At 41.3% G+C, this 25,745-nt stretch overlaps 1 protein-coding gene and 2 long non-coding RNA genes across 5 annotated transcripts; 2 read left to right on the plus strand and 1 right to left on the minus strand.

The window, feature by feature from the left end:
- Positions 1-243: 243 nt before the first annotated feature.
- On the plus strand, positions 244-25,718 carry smap2 (small ArfGAP2). Of its 3 annotated transcripts, none has more exons than XM_034094490.2 (9): positions 244-648; positions 17,164-17,297; positions 19,113-19,277; positions 19,445-19,504; positions 20,193-20,250; positions 20,364-20,524; positions 21,144-21,321; positions 21,458-22,059; positions 22,285-25,718. In XM_034094490.2, exons 1-9 carry the CDS (start codon positions 543-545, stop codon positions 22,408-22,410), a joined length of 1,590 nt encoding a protein of 529 aa, XP_033950381.1. In that variant the 5' UTR covers positions 244-542; the 3' UTR covers positions 22,411-25,718. The 3 variants fall into 3 exon arrangements, with proteins under 3 accessions (XP_033950381.1, XP_033950382.1, XP_033950383.1); XM_034094491.2 differs by having other exon boundaries at positions 21,461-22,059; XM_034094492.2 differs by lacking the exon at positions 19,445-19,504.
- Positions 4,763-8,329, plus strand: LOC139434842 (uncharacterized). Its single transcript, XR_011644153.1, has 3 exons — positions 4,763-4,912; positions 7,358-7,465; positions 8,006-8,329. It is a non-coding gene; the product is annotated as an uncharacterized lncRNA (long non-coding RNA).
- On the minus strand, positions 7,818-8,800 carry LOC139434843 (uncharacterized). The gene is made up of 2 exons (XR_011644154.1): positions 8,740-8,800; positions 7,818-8,353 (listed from the first exon to the last, which is right to left on the minus strand). It is a non-coding gene; the product is annotated as an uncharacterized lncRNA (long non-coding RNA).
- Positions 25,719-25,745: the final 27 nt, after the last annotated feature.

A 25,745-nucleotide genomic window follows, 5' to 3' on the forward strand; every position in this document is an offset into this window, starting at 1 on the left:
ACAGCTTTTAAATATATTATAGCATGCAAAACATAAAGTAGTGGCTATTCATATCATATACATAAATGATGAGAGAGAGAGAGAGAGAGAGGAGAGAGAGAGAGAGAGAGAGAGAGAGAGAGAGAGAGAGAGAGAGAGAGAGAGAGAGAGAGAGAGAGAGAGAGATAGAGAGAGAGAGAGAGAGAGAGAGGACGGTCTGAGAGCTGGAAGAGAGTCAGATCAGTGTTGGGTTACAGATGCGGTTTAAAGTCGACCTTGCATTACATTTTACAGCTTGGCAATCAGAAGTTGTTTTCTCCAGGTTACGTATTGATTGGTATTAGTAGCCAATTTGCATAACCCGCATGCCGGTTGGCTGAGAGACAATCATCCAATCTTGTGAAACAAACTCGCCCTGCTTTCCGGGGAAGAGGAGGAGGAGTAGGAGGAAGGGAGTGCATCGGCTCTTACACACACTGCTGTGTTGCAATTGATCAAATAAGAAGCTATTTGACAAAAGCCGGCTCGGACCGCAGGGGCTGTGGAGGAGGAGGACCAGTGCAATGATGACGGGCAGATCTGTGAAAGACGTTGACAGATACCAGGCTGTCCTCAACTCTTTGCTGGCGCTGGAAGATAATAAATTCTGCGCTGACTGCGAATCAAAAGGTAAGTGATTGCCGATGCTTCCCAGTCCAGTCCATGCCGGTAAATAGCCAGGGCATAGATCGACTCTCTTGCTCCTTTACTACGCTAGAAAATGCGGCGGTGCATTCATCCTTCCTCGACCAATTACCTTGTACTATGCTGCAAGACACGGCAGCACATCCTCACAAGGCTGGAGCTCAAAGTGTATCCATCACCAAGTCGTTATTATATATGCATATTTAATGTGGAATACCTTTCATATAATAAGGTTTTTGTTAATGATGAGAATTAAGGAACTTTAATACAGGAAGGAACGAGTAAATTAGATCATGTGTACAAATCAGTCTAACTACTAATGGGACCTCTGCAAGACACCTGAGGCTCCCTGAACTCCAGTATGGAAACCACGGGGGTAGAAGGGATGGAAACACAGATAGATACAACATCAGCTGACTTTGAGTCACCCTGAACAGCATGTTCCTGCCATCTGAGGGCAGACAGGTTACAGGGACAATATTAATGTGGATGGATTATAAGCGTGTCATCCTCCTCACTTATTATTATAATGATATTGTAAAGTCATTTGAGTAATTGGTAGTGTGTTAGTGCTTCATATCGTCTTTCATGTTTTACTTTTTGGGAGATTGTTGGTATAGTATCCTTGAATCATTCTAACATGTATTATAGGATTAGTATATAGTTGTTTAACTCGATCACAACCAGTGTTTGTGCAACTTTCAGTCTATGTAGCCTCGTGCTGTTTGATGAACCTGTTTGGCCATGCTGGTCAATAAACACTGATGTTTTGGTCACAAATACACTGAGTTTGAGACGGAGTCAATAAGTTGTTATGAATTGATGATATCTGTGAATGCAAAATGCCACTAGATGTCCATACATTGGCAGATAAATGCACATAAAACCACACTCAGGTGTACGTAAACAACTTAGGCCTACGTCAAAACTTTTAAAGAAAACCTTTAGATGTACCATGCAGTATTCCAAACTGGTTTTGATGCAACTCAGTTAAGCTGTTTAGATTGATAAAACTGACCTGTCCACACCATGTCAGAGAGATGATTGAACAGGGAAGCTACATGTCACGTTTCCACTTCCACACGACTGAAACTGCTCCCGCCTCATTCATAAATTCTCGAGTGAAGGCTTAATGTACGTAAATCACCGCAGGATGTCACACCGGAGACACCCTTGGGATTCCTCATGAAAATGTTGTGAATTATATGAGTATGCTGCTTTCCGTATTCTACGAGGATTATGTTGTATTCTATAGTGCCGCATTCGGGTTTGGATCTGTGCTTGTTTGCTTCACAGTAGACAAATGGACAGGCAAACAACCGCAGAGAAATCGGATGTGTACAAAGCACCCTCAGAGGAAAAATCAATAAGTTATAGTCGCTGTTTTGTGTACCATGGCTGCTCCTAGCGGGAAACATTTCTTATGTTTGGTGCACATATAAGGACAGACGGACAGACCTTTTGACATCCAGTAATTTAGCTGACCTTAGCCTCGGTGCTAACTCAGATTGTGATTGTTATTGGGCCATGACTACCTGTGTGTTTGTTCTGCATCTTTGATTAAATCTCTTTGTCTTCGTCTGCCTCCCCAATACTAAGTCTGTTTGTCTTTTAGGAAATTATCCAGGGTGACGATGCTCGCAGCACAAATGTTTTATTAAAAAATCACATCAGGTGGGTTTCTCTCTGGACTTGCTTTCTTACGTAAACATAATTTCACTGGCACAATTTACGGCCTCAGCCTACAAACAGCCTCAATTAAAAAAGTATTTTGTAAGTCAATAACTTAATCCATCTGTGACAATTGTAAAAGCAATACCTTCTTACATATACCCTTTTTAAAGATTGATTCTCCATGTGTTATCGAAACCTTGCTTCCACACACTTGCACATATCTAGTGGCTATTTTTACAGTTATCTTTTGAGTTGACTTCAAGGTCTTGGTTGGGTTTAAACTGCTTTCGTCAGCAGGACACAGTGCTTGTTTTTTTTAGTATATGGCCTGTGGATGGTATTTTTAATTTGATATAAATAGGATTTCAGGAGCTGTAAGACTTCAGGCGAAGAGACTTGTGACTGTTCAGAAGTCAATTTTAAAAAAGCACGCTGTGATCAGACTCTTGCAGCTTATCTAAAAATGTGACTGCTCGTCTAAAACATCGACAAAAGCAGAGGAACACAGATGATGAGGCATTATTTCTGATTTTGTGCAGTGGTGGACCTTTCTGGACCAAATCAGAGACATGTAAAAAAAACAGACATTTAAAATCTTTAGGTTTGATTGTTGCCATTGATGTATTCAAATAATCAAATGGTGTTTATCAGGCATCGCTTCTTTGATTGGCTTGACCTTAAAGTGCAGCAGACTGGTCCAAATGCAGATGAGATTAGGAGTTAGTGGAGAAAATAGCCACACACGTACACACACACAGACACACACACAGACACACACACAGCTTTATTTTTAGCTTTATCTTGAAGAAAAAATATCTTTTGAACATTCAGGGACCTTTCACTATAATCTGAAGCGAATTTGCTGGCGGGTAGCAGAAGCCTGTTCTGCATTTATTATTTAACCATTTCATTACATGTGGCTCCATACTACAATTGATAAGGTCACACATCACTCTCACTTCCCACCTTTTTTTCACGTAACTCTGCTAATGAGCTGGCACTGTAATGTAGGTTAATGCTTGAAGAGATGTGTTTCATCTCATACCTGATTAGCACACACTCTCACTAAACTACACGCGAGTGCACACATAGTGCACACCCTTAAATCGGTTGTCCCCTCCCTTCCTTCTCCAAAGGCTTTGACCATATGGCCTGTGATGAGGTTCGGTCTAATCTTGTTTGCTTTGACATAGATCTCCGTGGGTTTATCACCCTCCTCCCTCGCTGTGATTCAAGAGGAAGTGGTGAGATGTGTGGAGCCAAGTGTGTGCTTACACCAGTGCATGAAAACACACACAAACACATTAGCAATGCTATTAGATCCTCACTGTCTATGCTTGCTATACAGACTGCAGCAATTAAACCATATCTCTGCCTTTTGACTGCAGCTTACTGCCAGGTCTGCACAACTTCCCGTTTCCAATTTCTCCTATATCGCATGACGTACTGTATTATTAGTTTTTTTATTACTTCCTCAGAATGTGACACTTCATTGTACATACTCAAAACTGCCAGGAAATAATGAAAAGAAGGGAGAGAGAGGGTGAGGCAGGTGCATAATGTAGTCAACACTTCAACCTCTGGCTTCCATCTCAAGAGGCTGGTGTGTGTGTGTGTGTGTGTGTGTGTGTGTGTGTGTGTGTGTGTGTGTGTGTGTGTGTGTGTGTGTGTGTGTGTGTGTGTGTGTGTGTGTGTGTGTGTGTGTGTGTGTGTGTGTGTGTGTGTGTGTGTGTGTGTGTGTGTGTGTGTGTGTGTGTGTGTGTGTGTGTGTGTGTGTGTGTGTGTGTGTGTGTGTGTGTGTGTGTGTGTGTGTGTGTGTGTGTGTGTGTGTGTGTGTATAAAGCCTCCCTCCATTGATGTCCCCATTGTACTTGTGTTTACGTATATACCGGGCCCTGGTTGCCGTGGAGATATCACCTGGTGATATCAAGCTTTATCCCTCCACGAACACTTTAATCTCATCCAATCAGACGCCAGCAGGGATTTACCTTGTAACAATCAGGTGATTGGTTGTTTGTGTGCCCCGGCTGTCATACAGTTCAGACTCAGAGTACCAAGGACAGCGTGTACTGTACAATATATTATGAAGGGCCGTGTAGGCCAAAATTCAAACTCACCTCACACACACACTACTGAAAACATCTGGCCTTGCACACACACTACTGAAATCCTCTCACACACACTACTGAAAATTAAGCCTCACACACACACTACTGAAATCCTCTCACATTCACTACTGAACACCTCACACATACAATACTGAAAATTAACCTCACACACACTCCTGAAAAACATTTTACTGAAAGGTTCTCAGTAGGGAATGTGCATGTGTTTCACCTATGTGTGTGTGAGGGGATTCTTGCTGTAACGGAAGTCATTCTAATGTAACGGGTGTCATTCTAATGTAACGGGAGTCAGTGGTCTCTTTGCTAGCCCCGTTAGCTTCATTAGCTCCAGGCTGCTACTCCGAAGTGTTTGTTGTGTTGATGCCTGGTGGAGTATTCTTCATTGAAATATCGCACTTATCGTATGGCTCTGCGGTTCAAACAGACCGTCCATGAATGCAGTTTATTCGGTAAGTGAAATTCAAGCACTTTATTTCTTACTTGTCTTTTTATTCATCCAACAAGCGAGACGATGCTACATCTGTGCTAACGATGCTATCCGTAGCATACAAGTTAAAACATAAGGGAGAAGTGTAAAACATTAAGAAGGATTATACTGTAAAACATCAGGCTTCTCGGTGAGGTTGGTAAAATAAGGTCATGCTTGTACATTAGTTGGCTTGCTAGTTAGGTAACTATGCATTGTTATTGTTAATTTAAAATAGCTATGCTCGACGATGCAGACAGCTAGCGTCACATTAGTACGGTGGCCCTGAAGTGCAAGACACCACAGCATTTCAGAAAACACAACAGCATTTCAGAAAACACTACAGCATTTCAGAAAACGCCGCAGCATTTCAGAAAACACAACAGCATTTCAGAAAACACCGCAGCATTTCAGAAAACGCCGCAGCATTTCAGAAAACCCTACAGCATTTCAGAAAACGCCGCAGCATTTCACATTGGACGGAAAGGGTATTCCTTTAGGGAGAACACTTCTTGTTTGTGATTGGACAGAGCCAGCCAGAGAAGCACTGCTGTGATTGGTTGTTTTTGCTGCCAGTCAAGAAATGACGCTTCGTGATTGGTCAACACCCGACAGCGAAATATGTCCCAACCATGGTCCCACAATGTATGGTCCCAACACATCAGCCGTTAGCACACACTCAGATCTCACAGCTCCTCATATCTGTTCAGAAACTGGACAAAAGTTAAACATGTACAATCCACAGACTGTCTATGTCATGGCGAATACAGTCGCTGCTTTATTTATGTCTGTATGATGTTGTTGTGAGTGTGGACGGAGCAGCTACAGGTTAGTTTAGCCTGATGAATCAGATTCAGAAAACACGCATTTTAAAAGCTTTTCGCCTGCCGTCTTATCTGCAGACTTGTCAAAGCGTTAATTCATGGTTTTTACTAACCGTTATCAGTATGTAGTTACTTCGGCATCACTTTGAAACGTGTATTACAATTAAATCACGGTCAAATATGTTCATTTTGTTGTAGGATTTACATGGAGATACGCCCCGTCCCCTCTCCAGCGCCTCTTGTTTGAATGACAGCATTGACAGGAGCAAACACAGCTGACAGCCGCGGTGAAACTCGAGCGATTAGAGCGATGCGAATATTGGGTAGTCTACCATAGTATTTACATGGAGATAAGCCCCTTAAAAACCATGAGTTAATAAAGCATTAATTCTGTGTTTACTCCTGTCATTCAAACAAGACGCTGGAGAGGGGGCGGGCCGTATCTCCATGTAAATCCTATCGGAATCGGATCCATCAGGCTAAACTAACCTGTTGCTGCTCCGTCCACACTCACAACAACGTCATACAGACATAAATAAAGCAGCGACTGTATTCACCATGACATAGACAGTCTGTGTTGTGTATATGTTTAACTTTTGTCCAGTTTCTGAACAGATATGAGGAGCTGTGAGCTCTGAGTGTGTGCTAACAGCTAACGGCTGATGTGTTGGGCCAATCACGAAGCGTAATTTCTTGACTGGCAGCAAAAACAACCAATCACAGCAGTGCTTCTCTGGCTGCTCTGTCCAATCACAAACAAGAAGTGTTCTCCCTAAAGGAATACCCTTTCCGTCCAATGTGAAATGCTGCGGCGTTTTCTGAAATGCTGCGGCGTTTTGTGAAATGCTGTGGCGTTTTGTGAAATGCTGTGGTGTCTTGCACTTCAGGGCCACCGTACTTTAGTGTTGAAGAGCAGAGTACTGTATGAGATTAACCTCACTATAAAATCTGTGTATCTGAAACATATGAATCTCACATTTCCAGTTGGTTCCAGAAATAACGTTGACGTAGATATTGCAATATGGTTTGAAAATAGCTGGAAATAAGGTCTGTGGTTGAGACACATTTAAGAGACGGGTCACGTTTTGTTCAGCCGGATAATATCCACATGTCTACCCTACTTTTATAATTTTCAAATCATAAATCTCGTAGCCAGAAGCAAAATGCTAACGGTATGCTTAAAGGAACTGCAGCTGCTTCAACGTCACGCCGATTTAAGATCCATATTCAAACATACAGATTATAAATGGTACAAGTTGAGGCGTTTGTTTGAACAGTTTGCAGGAACTTGCTTTCAAGCAGAACTTGAAAATGTACATAAATAGCTGACGTTAATAATGCTAACTAGCGAGCTATCTGTGTAGATCTGCTGCACTATTTACTACAGCCCGGCTGTCCGCAGCCGACTTTATAACAGTATTAAGTGAAAACCATTCAAAATATGTTATAGAATAAATCCGTTATCCAAATCCCATAAAAACACAAGACAACCAGCAATTAGACAATACCCTGTGTCGTAGTTTTGTCGGATGAATGCAAGCTGATATTGTCACTTTTTAAAAAACCTAAATAAGGGTTGTTCCCTATTGTTTTCTCTTTGTTAGGATAATACTACAGAAAATGGGCTCCGCGGAAGGTGACACCCTTGCAAACCAAAAGAGAAATACAAGTATTTGTATTCCCCCCGATCTGCACGTTTTACGTTGCTTAAGGTAAGTGAACATGAAACTATTCAGCATAACTTTCAATAATAATCTACGGTATTTATTGAGTTTTAGGATATTACTTGCATACAAATCTATAAATGCCTTAAGGTTTCTAAAACATACAATATGTGGTAAATTCAACAGTGGACCCAGCAAAGATTCACATTTTTGCACGATTTGTTATTGATTTGTTGCTGTTACTTAATTATACTTTTAATAAATTCAAGTCAAGCTTAGTTACATGTGATGGTAGCTATATGCTCTTACCTGTGTGCCTCCTCCGCAACCAGACTGTATTCAAACTCTTAAGTACCAGTTCTATCTACTTTAAACAATTAAAAAGACACAATCAACTACATTTATTGATATACCAATCTTTATTTTTGGGGCCTCTTCTTCTTTTAAATTAAACTTTCAGACATGAGATATTGAAATACAGTAATAGTTTTGTCTATTTAAAAAAGAATGAGCCATTCCTTACAGTTAACTTCATATTTCTTATTGTCTAAAGCATTTATGACACACATTTCCCCCTCATATTCACAGTGTGGATCAATTGAGACAGTGTGGAGACTTTGGGAGAAACCTCAGCGTGACGGATGTCCTGTCTGTGGGTTTGGCTGGAGAAGGTGGAGAGGTCTTTCTCTGGGATGAGGACGTGGCCTGATGGAGGAGGACGACCAGGTCTGATGAAGAAACCACCTAACTGCATCTGTGAGCCCATACTGGGCTCAGCTGTCACAAACAAATGATGGTCCTGTTTGACTTTGTGTTCACAATAAAAGTGTAGTTTCTTAGTGAGTATTGGTCTTTAATCTGAAATCAGCTTTTCATTTTCTTCTTGCCCCTCTGAGAAAACGGTGAGGCAGTTGTGTCCTTCAGGTATGTCCTTTCCTAACAGAAATGACAAACATATGACATTATTGCAGAGCAAGTGTGTTATTTATGAAACGTTTGTTTATTTAGCGGCTGTAGAAATAATGTATTTTTTAAATGTGTTTTTTTAATTCATCACTTTGTACTACAAAGATAATCAGATTATGAATGAACAGTCTGCAGTTAATCAACATTAAAATATCGTATTAAATAATATTCAACTGCTCGGTTGTCTCACTGCAAGAACCACTTTTACCACGTCTTTTACAGACAATATGTAGAGACAAATGGTAGCAATTCTCACAATGTAAAATAATAATTGCCTTAAATACATTGAAATGTGAAAGCTGATTATAGTTGTTACTTTATCTATTTAAACCAGAACGTTTCTCGATTCCTTGTACCTTTGAGTCGATGCTGAAGTTCACTGATGTTTGGAATAGGTCTGTCTCTCGTGGTTTAAACTTTAAACAAAACAAAATATATATATATATATATATGTAAAGTAACAATGTGATGGTCACAGACTTTTTTACATGCAAATGTCATGTGCTAATCTTTTTGTTATCCTTAAAGAAAGTGCTGGATATCAAAGCCCTTACTGTATCTTATCAGTTGGATTGTGTATTATTGTATAGTTGTGGTCCTTTTTATTTTAGAATCGTTTTTCATGAGACAGTCAATTTAAATATTTGTCCTATGCCATATTCACATTCATTTGTAACACACACACGTAAGGGTAAAAGACAAACATCTTCAACAAATGTAAAGCAATGAATAAGCTTCATTGTCACAGAAGCACACATAACGTCATATCTAATATTTAAACAAATCATTTCCTTGTCCCTAAAGCATTGACTGAGCTATTTTTCGTCCTCAAATGCAGGCATTAAGTTACATGTTCACGTTCTGCTGCCACAAGCAGCCATAAGTCGGTTTCTCCAGTGTAATGGTAATAAAATGCTAAGTAAGTATTGGTAATAATATTAATAAAAACAACAAAGTTTGGGTTCGTTCGTTTAATATGATGAACGTTAACCAGTAAGCTTCAATAATCAACTCCAGCTCAACAAACCATATTGCAATATCTACGTTAACGTTATTTCTGGAACCAACTGGAAATGTGAGATGCATATGTTGCAGATACACAGATCTTATAGTGAGGTTAATCTCATACAGTACTCTGCTCTTCAACACTAATGTGACGCTAGCTGTCTGCATCGACGAGCATAGCTATTTTAAATTAACAATAACAATGCATACAGTTACCTAACTAGCAAGCCAACTAATGTACAAGCATGACCTTATTTTACCAACCTCACCGAGAAGCCTGATGTTTTACAGTATAATCCTTCTTAATGTTTTACACTTCTCCCTTATGTTTTAACTTGTATGCTACGGATAGCATCGTTAGCACAGATGTAGCTTCGTCTCGCTTGTTAGCTGAATAAAAAGACAAGTAAGAAATAAAGTGCTTGAATTTCACTTACCGAATAAACTGCATTCATGGACGGTCTGTTTGAACCGCAGAGCCATACGATAAGTGCGATATTTCAATGAAGAATACTCCACCAGGCATCAACACAACAAACACTTCGGAGTAGCAGCCTGGAGCTAATGAAGCTAACGGGGCTAGCAAAGAGACCACTGACTTCCGTTACATTAGAATGACATCCGTTACATTAGAATGACTTCCGTTACAGCAAGAATCCCCTCACACACACATAGGTGAAACACATGCACATTCCCTACTGAGAACCTTTCAGTAAAATGTTTTTCAGGAGTGTGTGTGTGAGGTTAATTTTCAGTATTGTGTGTGTGAGGTGTTCAGTAGTGAACGTGAGAGGATTTCAGTAGTGTGTGTGTGAGGCTTAATTTTCAGTAGTGTGTGTGTGTGTGAGGTGTTCAGTAGTGAATGTGAGAGGATTTCAGTAGTGTGTGTGCAAGGCCAGATGTTTTCAGTAGTGTGTGTGTGAGGTGTTCAGTAGTGAATGTGAGAGGATTTCAGTAGTGTGTGTGCAAGGCCAGATGTTTTCAGTAGTGTGTGTGTGAGGCTTATTTTTCAGTAGTGTGTGTGTGTGTGTGTGTGAGGTGTTCAGTAGTGAATGTGAGAGGATTTCAGTAGTGTGTGTGCAAGGCCAGATGTTTTCAGTAGTGTGTGTGTGAGGTGTTCAGCAGTGAATGTGAGAGGATTTCAGTAGTGTGTGTGCAAGGCCAGATGTTTTCAGTAGTGTGTGTGTGAGGCTTAATTTTCAGTAGTGTGTGTGTGAGGTGTTCAGCAGTGAATGTGAGAGGATTTCAGTAGTGTGTGTGCAAGGCCAGATGTTTTCAGTAGTGTGTGTGTGAGGCTTATTTTTCAGTAGTGTGTGTGTGAGGTGTTCAGTAGTGAATGTGAGAGGATTTCAATAGTGTGTGTGTGAGGCTTAATTTTCAGTAGTGTGTGTGTGAGGTGTTCAGTAGTGAATGTGAGAGTATTTCAGTAGTGTGTGTGTGAGGCTTAATTTTCAGTAGTGTGTGTGTGTGAGGTGTTCAGTAGTGAACGTGAGAGTATTTCAGTAGTGTGTGTGCAAGGCCAGATGTTTTCAGTAGTGTGTGCGTGAGGTGTTCAGTAGTGAATGTGAGAGGATTTCAGTAGTGTGTGTGCAAGGCCAGATGTTTTCAGTAGTGTGTGTGCGAGGTGAGTTTGAATTTTGGCCTACACGGCCGCTCATAATATATTACTGCGTGCACTGTATACTGTATATTACTATATTTCCCTCAATCCTCAACTCTGTGTGCAGTTTGGACATTATTTCTGAATTATAACATGGTCCTAACTTTAGGATATATTGATTTAATCATAGTTTAAACCTAAAGTCGTTCAATTACATTTTGAAACAGAGCCCTAAAACTGTGACTGAAGACATTGTAATACAGTAGGAACCCTTTAAAAGAATAGTTTGGATTGATTGAAACCTAATCTATGTATACCGTATAGTAGGCAGAGTGAAAAAGATATGTTTGTGAATCCAAACCAAGTCCAACAATAACAGCCACAAACTTACCGGTCAGGCGTTAGTAAACCAGCAACTATCGTGTTCAGAGAGGTGACATGACTGTTTTGGTCAATGGTGTCTGGTGGGTTTGATAAGAGCATGGCTAACAGCTTCATTCCCCTGTCAGAAAATCATGTCTGAGAGCTGAGTAAAGCGGTGACAATGTTCTAATTATGGTAATTATACCCTAAAAGTTGTATTGTTTTTTCTTGTTCTGGGGCCTTTTCAAAACACAATTTGCTGCTTCCACCGTCGACATCACTACATTGTTTTAATGGCACAATGTCGAATGCAATTGAATATATTGCAAATAATAAGTACCTCGTTCAATCTCACATTAAGGGTTGTCTTACAGTGAAATGTAAACAACAACAATACACCTATTATTATATTGTTCCCTTTTGGTGTCAGTAGCAGTAAAGCGAAAAACAGAGTAAAAGTGTATAGAGTACTGTGGGTAGTGTTTTAGTTGAAGTTGGGCATTGAATTATTTAATCTTTAATGTTTATAGATCAAGGTAAAGGATAGTTAAAACATTTTTATTACAAAGTTCTCTGAGAGTTGTTCAAAATGTATATTCAATACAAGAATGCTCTGTCTTTAACCAAGCAATAAAATAACTACAGAGATTAAAATAACAATAATGTCAGAAAACTGATTAAATGAAGCATAAAATCATGTCTAAGATTTAAAGCTTACAGTGACGGCGTGTTTTACTGAGCAATTCAAACCTCAGTGACTCACCTGCAGAATCACAGTCATGACCCCGCCATTGTAACACAGATGGTGGGTGTGTATTAGTAAATTATCAATAGGGTCCATCTGCGTAGCTCTGACTGGTTCTGGGTCACTGTTTGGCCTCAGGGCTTCTGGATTGTTTTAGATGCTGAGGGGCTTGAGCATGGGACAAGTGTGTGTTAAGATGAGTGTGTGTTTGTGTGCTGGTGTAGGAGGGCGTAGGATTCGCCGATGACTGAGGCTCTGTGGGATTTAACTAGATGCAGCAGAGAGGCTGTTATCCATGTGGGATATAGGTTAATGAGCCATATGCACCTGCTTGTGTGTGTGTGGATGTCAATGGCTGTGTGCATGAATACGTATGTTACCGTGTGACATTTGCAGTCCTATGTGTCATCATAATTGTCGGAGTCGGAGTCAGAGAGCTCATGCTAATTATATGTGTGCAATATTGTAGGATTCTCTTATTTACATCCAACAACAACAATCTCACTTAATGCACAATAATGACAGGAAAGTTATTTCCATGTGGTCCTGGGTTGGGATGATATGCAGATTATAGTATGTACAACTGTTACGTCCCGACTAGGGGGAGAGGAAAGCAACTTACACCAGATTGGAATTGGTAATAATTATAAATGGTTTTATTATAAAGCAAGGTGAAACAAAATGGCAGGCAGGCAGCCTGAAACAACAAAAGGGCACCGGTTGACAAATAACCGAACAAAAGGAGGACTCAAAAGGAGTCTAAAGGCATACAGAAGAAATAAATACTAATATAGAGAACGAAACAAAACCTCACTCTAAAAGTGGTACAACTAAATAAAGGAAGCTGTAAGAAAACACAGCTAAATAAGGTAACTGAACACTCTAAACACATATCAACACGACACTAAGCACATACGAGTTATCCCCTGCTAACAGAATTGATCACAATCAATAAGACCACACAAGTCAAACACAGAACGACGAGCAAATAGCGAGAGGCGTCTGTTCCTCAACAGAGCCTCCAGAGTGAAGATAGTCCGCGGCCTTTGTACTCCTCCCCAGCAGGTGTGCGCCGGCTGTGCTCTGCGATTGGACGACGTCAATCCAATCACCATCTTCAGAGGCGGACCAGAGGATGGGCAGCCAATGATGTTGGAGCAACCACACAGCTCATTTACATAATCACACACACAGCTGAAATCACTCACAGGCAGATTAATGAGCAGACAAACAGCAACCGTAACAACAACTCTGAATCGAACTGTTGGAACTTTTGGCATTTGTTGTTTTTCCAGACATTTAAAGGCATGTGCAGATTGAGTCACAGGGAAGAGGATTACAATGAGAAACGTGATGGGGATGGAAAGAATGAATAGCTTCAGTGGAGACAATTAAAAGCATGAGTGGGAATAAAGAAAGGTGGGATTGCTGAAAACGCCAACAACACACACTGACACTGTATGCACACGATATTGTGTGTGTGTGTGTGTGTGTGTGTGTGTGTGTGTGTGTGTGTGTGTGTGTGTGTGTGTGTGTGTGTGTGTGTGTGTGTGTGTGTGTGTGTGTGTGTGTGTGTGTGTGTGTGTGATTAGATAAATGCTTCCTGGTTTAGGTAATTTATTTCCGTGTATAATCAAAAATGGTAAAATCTATTATCAGGCTGTTGCAATTTGCTTTAGTTGTATCATTTACCAGTGTGAACAGTTAGTCTGTTTTATTTGTTGGACAAGGTGACATTGTCATTATGAAGTATTTAAGTTCACTGTTCCTATTTCCAGTTTTACATCGACCAAAAAGTATGCAGACTTAACATTTACCATGGTGGATTACACGAGTTATAGTTATATATATTCAAGAGTTAATGGTGATTAACTGAATGGAAAAAATGATGGGAATCAATAGCAACCATGAAAGTGGATAACATGCAATCAAAATCCAATATCAATACAAATTTAAATTACACTGGCCATAAAAATGTTACATCATGGATTAAAGTGTAATGGAGGGTTATATACAAAATGGATGGAGTGAGTAAAGGTCCTCACAAGTTTTACAAATACAGATAAATGTGTGTGGGTGAGTGACAGAGAGGTTCATTATAGATCTCAGTGTGCTCTCACTCGCTGCTCGTCCCAGCAGGCCACCAAACGGCTAACGTCCACCATTTGATGGTGGAAATCCCCTCTTGTTCGTCTCTTTTTCTCTCCTCTGCCTTCTCCTCCCCTGATGTGCTTCAAGCTGCATGTTTGACAACCACAACCACACTCGCCCGGATGATTCATCAATGTGCTATTCAAACCCTCTACTTTTGGAGTTTGCCCGATAACAACCGTGGAAAGATGTACAAGTCAAACCTGAAGTGTTTAATTATACCTCAAAAGAAGGTGTTTGTTGGCATGTGTTCTTTTGATTACAAAAGAAGAGAGGAAGTTTACTCACAGCTCTTACTCAACTGTGGAGGAATGTGCATTGCAACATGGTAACAGAGAATCTGATTTGGACATACTGTTTATCCAATCTGTCCTTCCTTTTTTAGAAGTCTATTCCTCCTACTCTCTGTGTCTGTTCAAAGTACCTGTAGGTGTGCATTGATGCTGGACATATGCTGTATGGCTTCTTACTCAGGCACTGCATTGATTAGAACCAAAGAGAGAAGGTGTGTTTCCCTTTTAAAAAACTAGCCTTCAACTCTCTCCTGCTCGCTGTTCCTTGTCGCCACCCTCCTGTGCACACCTGAGCACCAGGACTCCACACATCCATAATACCCTGTTAGGAGATTACATTGATGCTTACACCACTGGACACATGGACACACAAGGTTTCGGAAAGTAAAATATATAACCATGTGTAATTTCATTAGCATTTGTTTGTGGGACTTGACAGACAATCTCATGGTGGCACTAGAGAAACAAAAAGTTCCCTTGGATACATCGTCTACAAACTATGAACATATTCGCCAAGATTTAAGGGCAGTTCATCAAATAGTTGTCAAGCTATTTCACTATTAGCCCAAAATGTCAACTCATGGTGCTAGAGGATAAGCAAGGGGGAGATCCAAGTCAATAGCATTCATCCTCTGGGCCCCACGGATATTTGAACCAAATCCAATAGCTGTTGAGATACTTCAGTCTGGACAAAAGCACTAGACCAACTTTGCCAACACTAGAGCCATGCCACTTGCCTGGCTCAAAAGAGATTTAAAAAAAAGCTACCACAAAATGCAACAAAAAACATTGGCAGCAATCAGTCAAAGCCCCAGAGAGTGAGGGTGGGGAAAGTCTGAGAAAGGGAGAATTTGGACTGTGAGCGAGAGATATGGACAGGCAGGGGAGAGGAGGAGGGAGGCAGCGTTGGTGAATGAGACAGATAAGAAATGGCGGCCAGGACACAGCGGAGCATTCGAGTAAAGACAAACTCATTCCAGCACAACAGGGAGTTTAACACAATTGCAAATCTCACTCTTTCTCTCTGTCGGTGCCAATGTCGACAGCGGCTGAGCAGAGTAATGCTACAGTGATTAGCCGCCGTCAGAGCTAATGCTGCAGCCAGACGCTCAGGCTGATGGACATCCTCTGTCTGTCTGCTGACCTTCTGTCATTGCTTGCTTTCTGTACTTTTGTTTGCATTATATTCCCTTTAACTCATTTAAAAGAAATGTAGCCTGCAAGCTCTGCAAACCAGAAACACTTAAACATGCAGAACACGGCCTACGATAGCCTTCTAATGCTTCAAACAGAATAACCCTTTTAGCCTTTAAAGTGCAGGATGCAGCCAAGACAAGGAGCTATGATTTGACTCACTTGCACCCAGATACAGTGTTTCTGCAGCTGTCTTTAAGAGGAAAGTTTTGCATGTTTTCTCTTCTGAAGTTTCCTCTTTCATTTGCATATAATGGCCTTTCGGTAACACTGCACAGTGACTTTGGCGGCCAGGAGAGGCCAATGAGTGATCCAACTTGCAAGCTGCTCCTCCATCTAGTGGTGTAAAGGCCACAGTGCACCAACTTGTAGCAAGGTTGCAAGCAAGGACTCATAACAGAGATGAGGCAGAGGGTGGCTGGGTTCATCCAGGGAGGGGGAGCAGGAAGAGATGGAGGAAGGAGAAGAGGAGGGGGGGGCAAGAGGAGAGTGAGATGTAAGGAGAGACGGGGAGAGAAGCAGCAGTATTCTCTTTGAAGCTGATTGTATTCTCTGAAGAAGACGGTTGCATAATTTCAGCAGGAAAATAACCTGACGGTGTCGTTTGTATTCCCCCCCCTCTCGGAGTGGTCTGGAAAGCAAAGCACAGACAACATAAGATATATTTGAAACCTATAAATACATGGGGGCACTCAAATGTAACCGTTAAGACAGAAATGGCAGCAATATAGACAAAATGGCCCACTTACTGTAGATGACACACACACACACACACATACACAGGCTCATGGCCATATGAGTAATCATCCCTGCAGGTATCGTGTGTGTGTGTGTGTGTGTGTGTGTGTGTGTGTGTGTGTGTGTGTGTGTGTGTGTGTGTGTGTGTGTGTGGTGTGTGTGTGTGTGTGTGTGTGTGTGTGTGTGTGTGTGTGTGTGTGTGTGTGTGTGTGTGTGTGTGTGTGTGTGTGTGTGTGTGTGTGTGTGTGTGTGTGTGTGTGTGTGTGTGTGTGTGTGTGTGTGTGTGTGTGTGTGTGTGTGTGTGTGTGTGTGTGTGTGTGTGTGTGTGTGTGTGTGTGTGTGCGTGCCGTTCTATTCCCTCTCAGTTATGTAGGCTAACTCTCCTATTGGATCGCATTATCGTGTCACTGCAGGACTTACACTGGATTAGCCGATTCCCACCTGGATTCAAACTAATTATTGAATTTCAGGCTCGTCTCTCTATAATTGGACTTAAATTAATCAGAGTGTTTCTCATCATCCTGCATCCAATCCTCTCGCCTGCTTACTCTCGCTGTCTGTTGTACTTCTAGACGGATTCTACATCTTCATCTCTCTTGTTAGTTCTTGTTCTGCCGCCCAATTACTTTATCAGCCTCCTCTAAAGACTGTTTTCTCTAAATATTAAACATTACCTCACTCTCTCTGCCAGGTCCAAGATGGTCATCCTGGAATTTGGGCATCTTCATCTGTATCCGCTGTGCCGGTATCCATCGAAACCTGGGGGTCCACATCTCCAAGGTCAAGTCGGTCAATCTGGACCAGTGGACACAGGAGCAGGTCCAGGTCAGAGGTCACACTACAGATACGAATACATAGAGAAGATATGTTAATGTCTGACAAATACAAACACATTTCCATGCCCCTGAATGTTTCATACTGGCATCCATAAGCGTCTGTATGAGACACAAGACATTCATCTACCTTTAATGGAACACACTTCCAGAACAACCTGAGCTCTTCACCAAACATGACTTTTTTTCAGCTGCTTACCCAGAAGCCTTTTAACTGGTTTTAGCACCTACCGTATTTACAATGTTGTTTTTAAACTATTCTGTATCTCTTTTATGCATGGTTTTATGAATCTGTTATTCCATTATATTTATTTATTGTATTCCTTTCTGTTGTCTTCTTATTAAGTGTTAATGATGAAGCACTTTGAATTGCCTCTGTGTCTGAAAATGTGCTATATAAATAAACGTACCTTACTTTACCTTTAATGTAAGCCTTTACGTTACAATTATAGATGCTTCAAGTAAATAGGATACAATGTGTTCATTGGTTAGCTTTAGAGGCGCTGATAAGCAGAACTTTAAAGACACATATAAGCTTATTACACATGTATTGATTACATCCCACAATGATAGCGTACTCACCGATACGTGGGTAGATTCATGTAGTTTGAAAGTAGTGTGCTCTTGTAGAAAAGCTGGAAGAATCTTGGATAAATCAGGGATGTGTTAATCATTAATGGATCGATGCATGAACATATTTATTTAGTAAGGGACATTACAGGTTAAACATAAGACCACAGCATATACCAGCTTTGGATAGACATTGTACGTGCTTTTACTTATGGATGAGGTACAATAAAAACGAATGCTTTAGACCAGGGGTGTCAAACTCAAGGCCCGGGGGCCAAATCCGGCCCGTGACTTCATTTTATGCGGCCCCACAAGAGCTTGCAAAGAATATAATATGTTTATTATACGGTTACATGCTACTTTACAGAAGCACGTTGCCCATAAACTACATGTCCCACAATGCATCTCATATTAGACTTTTTTCTCAGAATTAGATTTTTCTTCTTCTAAATATGCCTTTTTTCTTAGAATGTGCCCGTTTCTCAGAATTTGACTCTTTTTTTTAAATGTTACTTTTTTTTAAATGTCACTTTTAAATCATTTTGTGACATGCGTACTGAAGAGACTTGCAATGATTTGCCCCAGACTTCTGCTTTCAGACGTAGTTAATTATGAAGTTATTAGCCTATCCAATAATAATCCAATGCAGAGGCAATAATGTAATATAATACATTATTTTATATATATATTTATATATGTATTTTATATAGTCTTAAACTTACAACCGGCCCTTTGAGTGCAGCCATAATGCTGATGTGGCCCGTGATTAAATTGAGTTTGACACCCCTGCTTTAGACTATGCTTGGTACAGCGCTTTTACATAAGATGCCCAAACAGGAAATCTGCTATAGTTGTATAGTTGTTGTGTACGGAAAGCCTGGTCAGTGGATTTGGTTATTTTATATTTATTTGTATACATATATTCCTCTTTTCGACAGAGTAAACAAACATTTCTGGTGGCTTTAGCTGTGTCTGTCGGGGCTTTTTAAATGTTGCATGCTCACATACAGGAGAGGAAGTACTTTCTCAGAGTATGCAGCTCATCTTGTCTGGGTCTGATGGGCCAGACAGTCAGCATTCATCTCCCTTTTGTGGACGTTTTTCTATAGTCAGCAATCTTTTGTCTCTTTTCTCATGATCCACAAAATGAACTCCTTTCGTTTTATACACTGGACTCTGCCTATATCAGAGAGAGATTAACAATGTTAACATGTTTTCTGTGATTTGGTGTCATCAGTGTGTTCAGGAGATGGGAAATGCCAAAGCCAGACGTCTCTACGAGGCTTTCTTACCTGAGTGCTTCCAGCGCCCCCAGACAGACCATTTAGCAGAGATGTTTATTAGAGACAAGTATGAAAAGAAGAAGTACATCGATAAAGTCATTGACATCCAGATGCTCAGGGTGAGTCCTAACACACACACAAACAAGGCTCTGTGCCTTCGACAGGATCATTACAAAAATTACATCCCTTCTTTTGTCTCTTCCCTGATCATCTACCCCCTCTTGAGCAAGGCCATTTCACCTTTAGTGTCTGTTTGCTAAACAAAACCATTTGTTTCTGTGTACAGAAAGAAAAGAGCTGCGACAATATACCCAAGGAACCAGTTGTGTTTGAGAAGATGAAATTGGTGAGTGCAGCATTGATAGAGAACTGATGTTGTCCCTATGTTGTTAGATTTGTAACATTAAAGGTAGGGTAGGTCATTCACTTCAGAAACACTTTTTGTTATATTCCCGATAGCAATGAATAAATTAAATGCTTTGACAATAAATATATACAAATATGTCATCTGTGGAAGCCGTGGCGCTGTAAAAATCAAGTCCAATTATTTGCCTCGGCCCGCGGCAGATAACTGGATGGCCGACCTGCCTGTCAGCCTTCCATCTCCTGCCCTCATTGGTCATGTGCGCGTTCGTGTGTGTTGGAGGAGGGGCTCTGTGAGGAAGTCTGAAGGAAGGGTTGTGTACTTTCAAATTCGAGCTTACTCAAGCTGGTTTCTCCATTCTTACCTACCCTACCTTTAAACTGATGCTCTGAGTAAATTAGTGCAGTATTCAATTGAGGTATAGAGTGCTAGAGGAAGATTAGGTGCTAAAGAAAAAGTAAAGAGCATGTTAGTGTGTGAGGAGAAGGTGACACGACAGGAAGCACGTCATGAGGATAACAATCTTCAGCCAGTAGAGGGAGATTGGGAGTAACTTTGCTGGTCAGACATAGCAGGAAGGTCATTTCACCACCAAGGACTCTTGATTCAAGCTCATTTTTTCCATGCAGACATATTGCATTACTTGCATCGGCTTTCTCTGTTGTGACAGAAAAAAGACGTCAGCCCCAAGACAAATACCCAGGCTGTCACAGACCTGCTTGGATTAGGTAATGCAGCTCAAACATATGCACACACGAACACCCATTTACAGCAAGAGAAAGAGATAGACATAGATAATAATCGCGTATAATCAGACTATCTACCATCTACCCTTTCTTAGATCTCCCTGCTCAAAGTCCTGCAGTGTCTAACGGAGGAGGATGTGTTTCAGACTTCAGTAATGGGAGGCCAGCGGTGTCCAATCCGGTTCTGGCACACTCCGCTCTGGATCTCTTCAGCTCCCTGCCAGCACCGGCCACTGCTTCCTCTAAAAGAAACACGGTAACACACTGCAAATACATCACAGGGGGCTATTCACAGAATCCCTAATGCTTCTGCTATCAGCGGGCCTCTAGGGACGGCAATTGGTCCACACTGAAAAATGTCCATTACTCTTGGATGGATGCCATAACATTTTGTACAGATATTCATGGTCCCAAAAGCATGCTGAACTAAGTGAACATAGCTGCTACACATTGATGTTAGCATTTTCGTTGTGAGCCCTCGGCCTTATAGAGCCGATAGCGTGAATATGGACTTTTAGGCCTAATTATAATCTTGCCAATGCACCCTCCATGACATAGAGAAATTACACTTCTTTAACATGTATGGTCTAAATATACGTACACATAGATGTACCGACAAGCTTTGAGGTGGACTTGCTTCTTTTTGGAGGAAACCGTCTTCACCCTTTTCTAATTCCTAAGCTTCTTTGGTGGCATTTCTTTTTTGTAAAAGGTTACAATAGAAAGGCACACATTCTAGACTAGACATGTTCTCAGTTTGAGTGGGTTGCGAGATAATATTTGCACAGAAACACCGTGGTTATTGCACCCTTGTACTGTTGATGATACAGGGATCCTCTCTGTCTCTCTATTCCCGCTACCCCTGTCCTCTCCAGCCTGTTTCCAGCTCCATGCCCCAGAGTAGAGTGACTGCCTCTGTGCCTGAAAACCTCAGTCTGTTCCTGGATCGAACACAAACAGCAGAGGGGGGCGCTGTCAAGAAACTGTCCAAGGACTCGATTCTCTCCCTGTACGCCTCCGCCCCATCAGTACACGCCAGTATGTCTGCTCATGGTAAGAACTGGAAAACTTTCTCTTAGATGTTGTTGTCTCCTTAGTGTTCATTTGATATCAAAGGGATTAGAGAATTCCAATTACAGAGTGCTTACCAATGCTAAAATGGCCGCTTTCTCTCTGTGAAAACTGTCAGCAGGCTTGTACATGAACCAAATGGGATACCCGACACATCCATATGGATCGTACCACTCTTTAGCCCAGGCAGGTGGAATGGGAGGCCCCATGATGACGTCACAGATGGCCATGATGGGACAGCCGAATGGCCCAATGGGTGCTCAGGGTGTCATGGCACAGCCTAGTGGCGCACCTTATATGACAGGGATGACCCAGGGTATGATGGGACAGCAAAGCGCAATGGTGATACATCAACAGAATGGGATGATAGGACAGCAGCCGCAGAATGGGATGATGGGACAGCAGCAGAATGGGATGATGGGACAGCCGCAGAATGGGATGATGGGACAGCAGCAGAATGGGATGATGGGACAGCCGCAGAATGGGATGATGGGACATCAGCAGAATGGGATGATGGGACAGCAGCAGAATGGGATGATGGGACAGCCGCAGAATGGGATGATGGGACAGCAGCAGAATGGGATGATGGGACAGCAGCAGAATGGGATGATGGGACATCAACAGAATGGGATGATGGGACAGCAGCAGGTTGGAGGTTTACCTCAACAGCCGGTGTACGGAGGGCAACAAACTCAGCAGCTACAGTGGAACATTACCCAGGTGTGTGTGTGTGTGTGTGTGTGTGTGTGTGTGTGTGTGTGTGTGTGTGTGTGTGTGGTGTGTGTGTGTGTGTGTGGTGTGTGTGTGTGTGTGTGTGTGTGTGTGTGTGTGTGTGTGTGTGTGTGTGTGTGTGTGTGTGTGTGTGTGTGTGTGTTTTTGTTTTGTACTAAATGAATTTCAAGGTAGCAAATGTTCTGTTAACAACATGTGTTTTGTGGTTTATAGATGACTCAGCATGTGGCCGGTGTGAATGTCAGCAACCCCAGTGGCATGATAGGATACAGCAGTCAACAAATGGGGGGCTCGACAACTCAAAGCTCAGCGCACATGACGGCGCATGTTTGGAAATGATCTCATCTATCAAATATGTGATGTCACGACAATAACCCTGGGAAAAGAGGGGGACTGAGTTGTACGAACCTTTCAATCACTCTCCAGGAGACATTTTCGAATGAAAGGGGGAAGAAGAAGATGATGAAGGAGGAGTAGGAGGAGAAGAAGGAGAAAGGTGTGAAATAGCTGAAGGTTTCGAAAACCACAACTACCTCTTTCTCTCTCCTCTCTGCCCAGGCTTCCTATTCTCTCTTCCATCCATGGCCATGTTTTGCATATTCCCATTCTTGCCTTCAGAACAATTTGGCATGATGTCCAAGACAACAGGGTTCAAGGTTAACTGGTTAGGACGACACATCGTTGTGTGTAGCCTGTAGGCTATGCGCCAGCGTTGTACACATCAGCTATGTGTGGGTGTTAACCAACTGCACGACTTAAAAGAACAGATTTGATTTATTTTACAATTGATCATAATCAGAAGAAAATGCAAAACTTACCTAGCTTAAATCCATTGGTTGATGTGCTATTGAATATTGAGGTTATTTTGTAAGAAGACACATTTCCCTGGATGGAGACATACATTATTTCAAGACTAAAAGTGAAGGCTAATATTTAGTTTCATTTGGTAAATAGCCTAATTGCCTCTTTTTGCTGTGAGTGAGACGAATATGAAGCTACCCCCAGCAGCTGGTTAGCTTGTTTTAGCTTAGCCTAAAGACTAGAGACAGGGGAAACAACAAGCATGGCTGTATCTAAAGACTTTGACTTTGTCAGCATTCATTAAATGAGATATAATGTGTTTAACAGTGAGCTTTATATGTACTGTTAGGCAGATTGTTCTACCTTTTAATAGACCGAGAATAGCCACATTTCCAGTCTTGGTGTTAAGCTAATTGACTGCTGTGGTTAGCTTCATAAATACCATGGTATTGATTTTCTAAGCTACATTTTGGCAAGGATAAGCATTCAGGTAATGTCAAACCAAAATGTCAAACTATTGTTTTAACGTTGTATTAACAAATAATTCACATCAGAATCCAACAATTAGCTTAACTTTAGCCGCAACCATTTCCAAGCGCACAGGGGTAAAGATTTTCAAAGTAAGGTAACAAAGGGATTAAAACTAGATTCTTACTAGAAAATAATCAAGCTAGGTTAGGCTACGCTAATCTATTATTCTATCACCCCTCAAGCTGCACGTGGAGGGGTAAATAAACATTAATGAATTAGCTTGGCTTTGCGAAGGAAGAAATACATTTATCAAATCTTTCAAAAAACATTGTATCCCCTTCCTAAACACTCAAGTCGGTTTTTAGATCCTTTGTCTCACAAGTTATAGCAGCTTCAAAACGCCATTTCAATCAGGAGAGACGGTTTTGATGTGATGATACATATTTAATGCGCAGATACACAAATGAATGTGACAGTAGTTTTGGCGATAAGGCCCCGTTGTGCAGGAAGTATCATTCGGGAGGGTAGAACCGATCCGATGAAACCCCCCCGGGGTCTAGACACTGGTGGTGGTGAATGGATGGTCGGGGTCGGTCTGAGGAGGAGTGGTTTGGCTTGACCCTGGATTCGGAGGGACGGGAGGTGAAAAGGGGTGGAGGAGGGTTGCGTTGAGTCACCTGAAATGACAGCTGTCGGGAGTTTAAAGGGTTTGACGGCACGCTATGATAGGCTCTTGGGAATAGAGCGAAGTGATTGGCTAAGCTGAAGAGTGAGGAGAGAGAGTAGAAACATAGAGATAGAAATACATGAATGAGTAAAGACGGTCTTCCTGGTTGAACTTGCGCTAAGCTTCATTATTATGATCTCTTCTACTCTATTTACAGAGGGCTTCTTTGAGAACACATACTGAAACTCCACTTCATTGTCTAAAGTCCTAAACTGGATTTTGGGAGACCAAAGATCAACGCTAGCTTTATTATGGTTGTACAGTATTGCAATGCTTTGCTACATCTGTAGCCACATAACTAATGATAAGTAGAACATTTAAGTCAGCCATCCTTTAACAGTCTGGTCAAACCTGCTCTTAATCAATGAATATCTGGGCATATCAATTCACTGTGCTATTTCCTCAGACAGGGTGGGACACTTAAAAAGTCACTTGCATGCATGTACATGTTGAAGTAACACTCACACACCTCAAGTTAATCTACCTTGTACAATAGAGGCCTCAAAAGTTGTTGTTATATAAGAGAGAAGGCGGTGAAGGACAGAGACAAAAGACGACCGAGGTACAGATCATGTTTCAGATTCTTCCACTGAATTGCATGAGGACAATGTTTATCTAACTCTGATTGTATGTTTTTCTAAATATCTGAATGTGTCTCTACATGTTGATCCGCTTCGACCAAGACCAACGAAAATGTTTAAACGACTGCGCGTCTTGAATGTGTCACAATGTACTTGACTCATTTTGAATACACACCTCAGTAATACTGGCGTGTGTTTGTTTTTGATATTCTACCAATGTACACTTGTGTCTTCTGAATGTCCCGTGGTCAACAGCGTCCTGTCTGTTTTTGGTGAATTGTTGAATTCCAACCAAGGTTTAATGTCCTGTCGTCCAATTAGGATCCAACTGTGACCAGGCTGACACATTATCAGGTCACTCGAGGGAGTGTGAAGCGAAAAGTGATAGCACGACCACTCACTTCTAAGCCATCTCTATGTCCTTGCCGTTTTGTTCATTCTTATAATAACACTTGCATGAAGCCATTAGTGTAAATAATTCTGTTTTGTCATGGAGAAGCACAGACATGCTTCTAATGTGAGAGCTTAAAGAGAATTAAATGAATATACTCTTGTGTAACAAGATTACAATTAAGTGCTGCCACTAAAAAAAAGCAGTACAGCCTTTAAAAAAACTCAGAATTTTGTCTATTCCCTCCGAGCATTTCTTTCAATTGTATCTCCTTTGGTGGCAGTCTGTGTGAGAGCAGCAGTCACTTTCTCTGCTCAGAGCAATATCTGCCATGTCACAGCACATCTGTCAGAGAAGCTTCTTAAAAAGCAGTACAAATACATTCCTGTGGGCTACCGGCTTAGTATGCTTCAGTTCCTTCTTTTGTCTGGTATATTTTCTGTGAAATAAAAGCAAATAAAAGGAATGTATCTTTTGATGTACTTGTTAATCAAGATATTGCGTAGTTTATTCTTTATCAGAATGTCTCTGTATAATAAGTAACACGATTGATAAACATGTGATATATATTAGTTCTGCATTTGTTCCACATGCTTTGCCCCTTTTTGATTTGAGTCACTTTCATTTGAGAATATGTGATACTTGCCTCTGTGAAAATATCAAAAATAAATATTGTTTTGATTAAATTGTATGTATTGTTGAG

Source organism: Pseudochaenichthys georgianus, chromosome 11 (genome assembly GCF_902827115.2).
Source record: "Pseudochaenichthys georgianus chromosome 11, fPseGeo1.2, whole genome shotgun sequence".
Taxonomy (NCBI): domain Eukaryota; kingdom Metazoa; phylum Chordata; class Actinopteri; order Perciformes; family Channichthyidae; genus Pseudochaenichthys; species Pseudochaenichthys georgianus.

Coding starts and splice junctions, on each gene's coding strand:
- smap2 (XM_034094490.2), top strand. CDS start 543: ATGATGACGGGCAGATCTGTGAAAGACGTTGACAGATACCAGGCTGTC. Junction 649..17,163: donor CGCTGACTGCGAATCAAAAG/GTAAGTGATTGC, acceptor TCTCTCTGCCAG/GTCCAAGATGGTCATCCTGG. Junction 22,060..22,284: donor TACAGTGGAACATTACCCAG/GTGTGTGTGTGT, acceptor TGTGGTTTATAG/ATGACTCAGCATGTGGCCGG.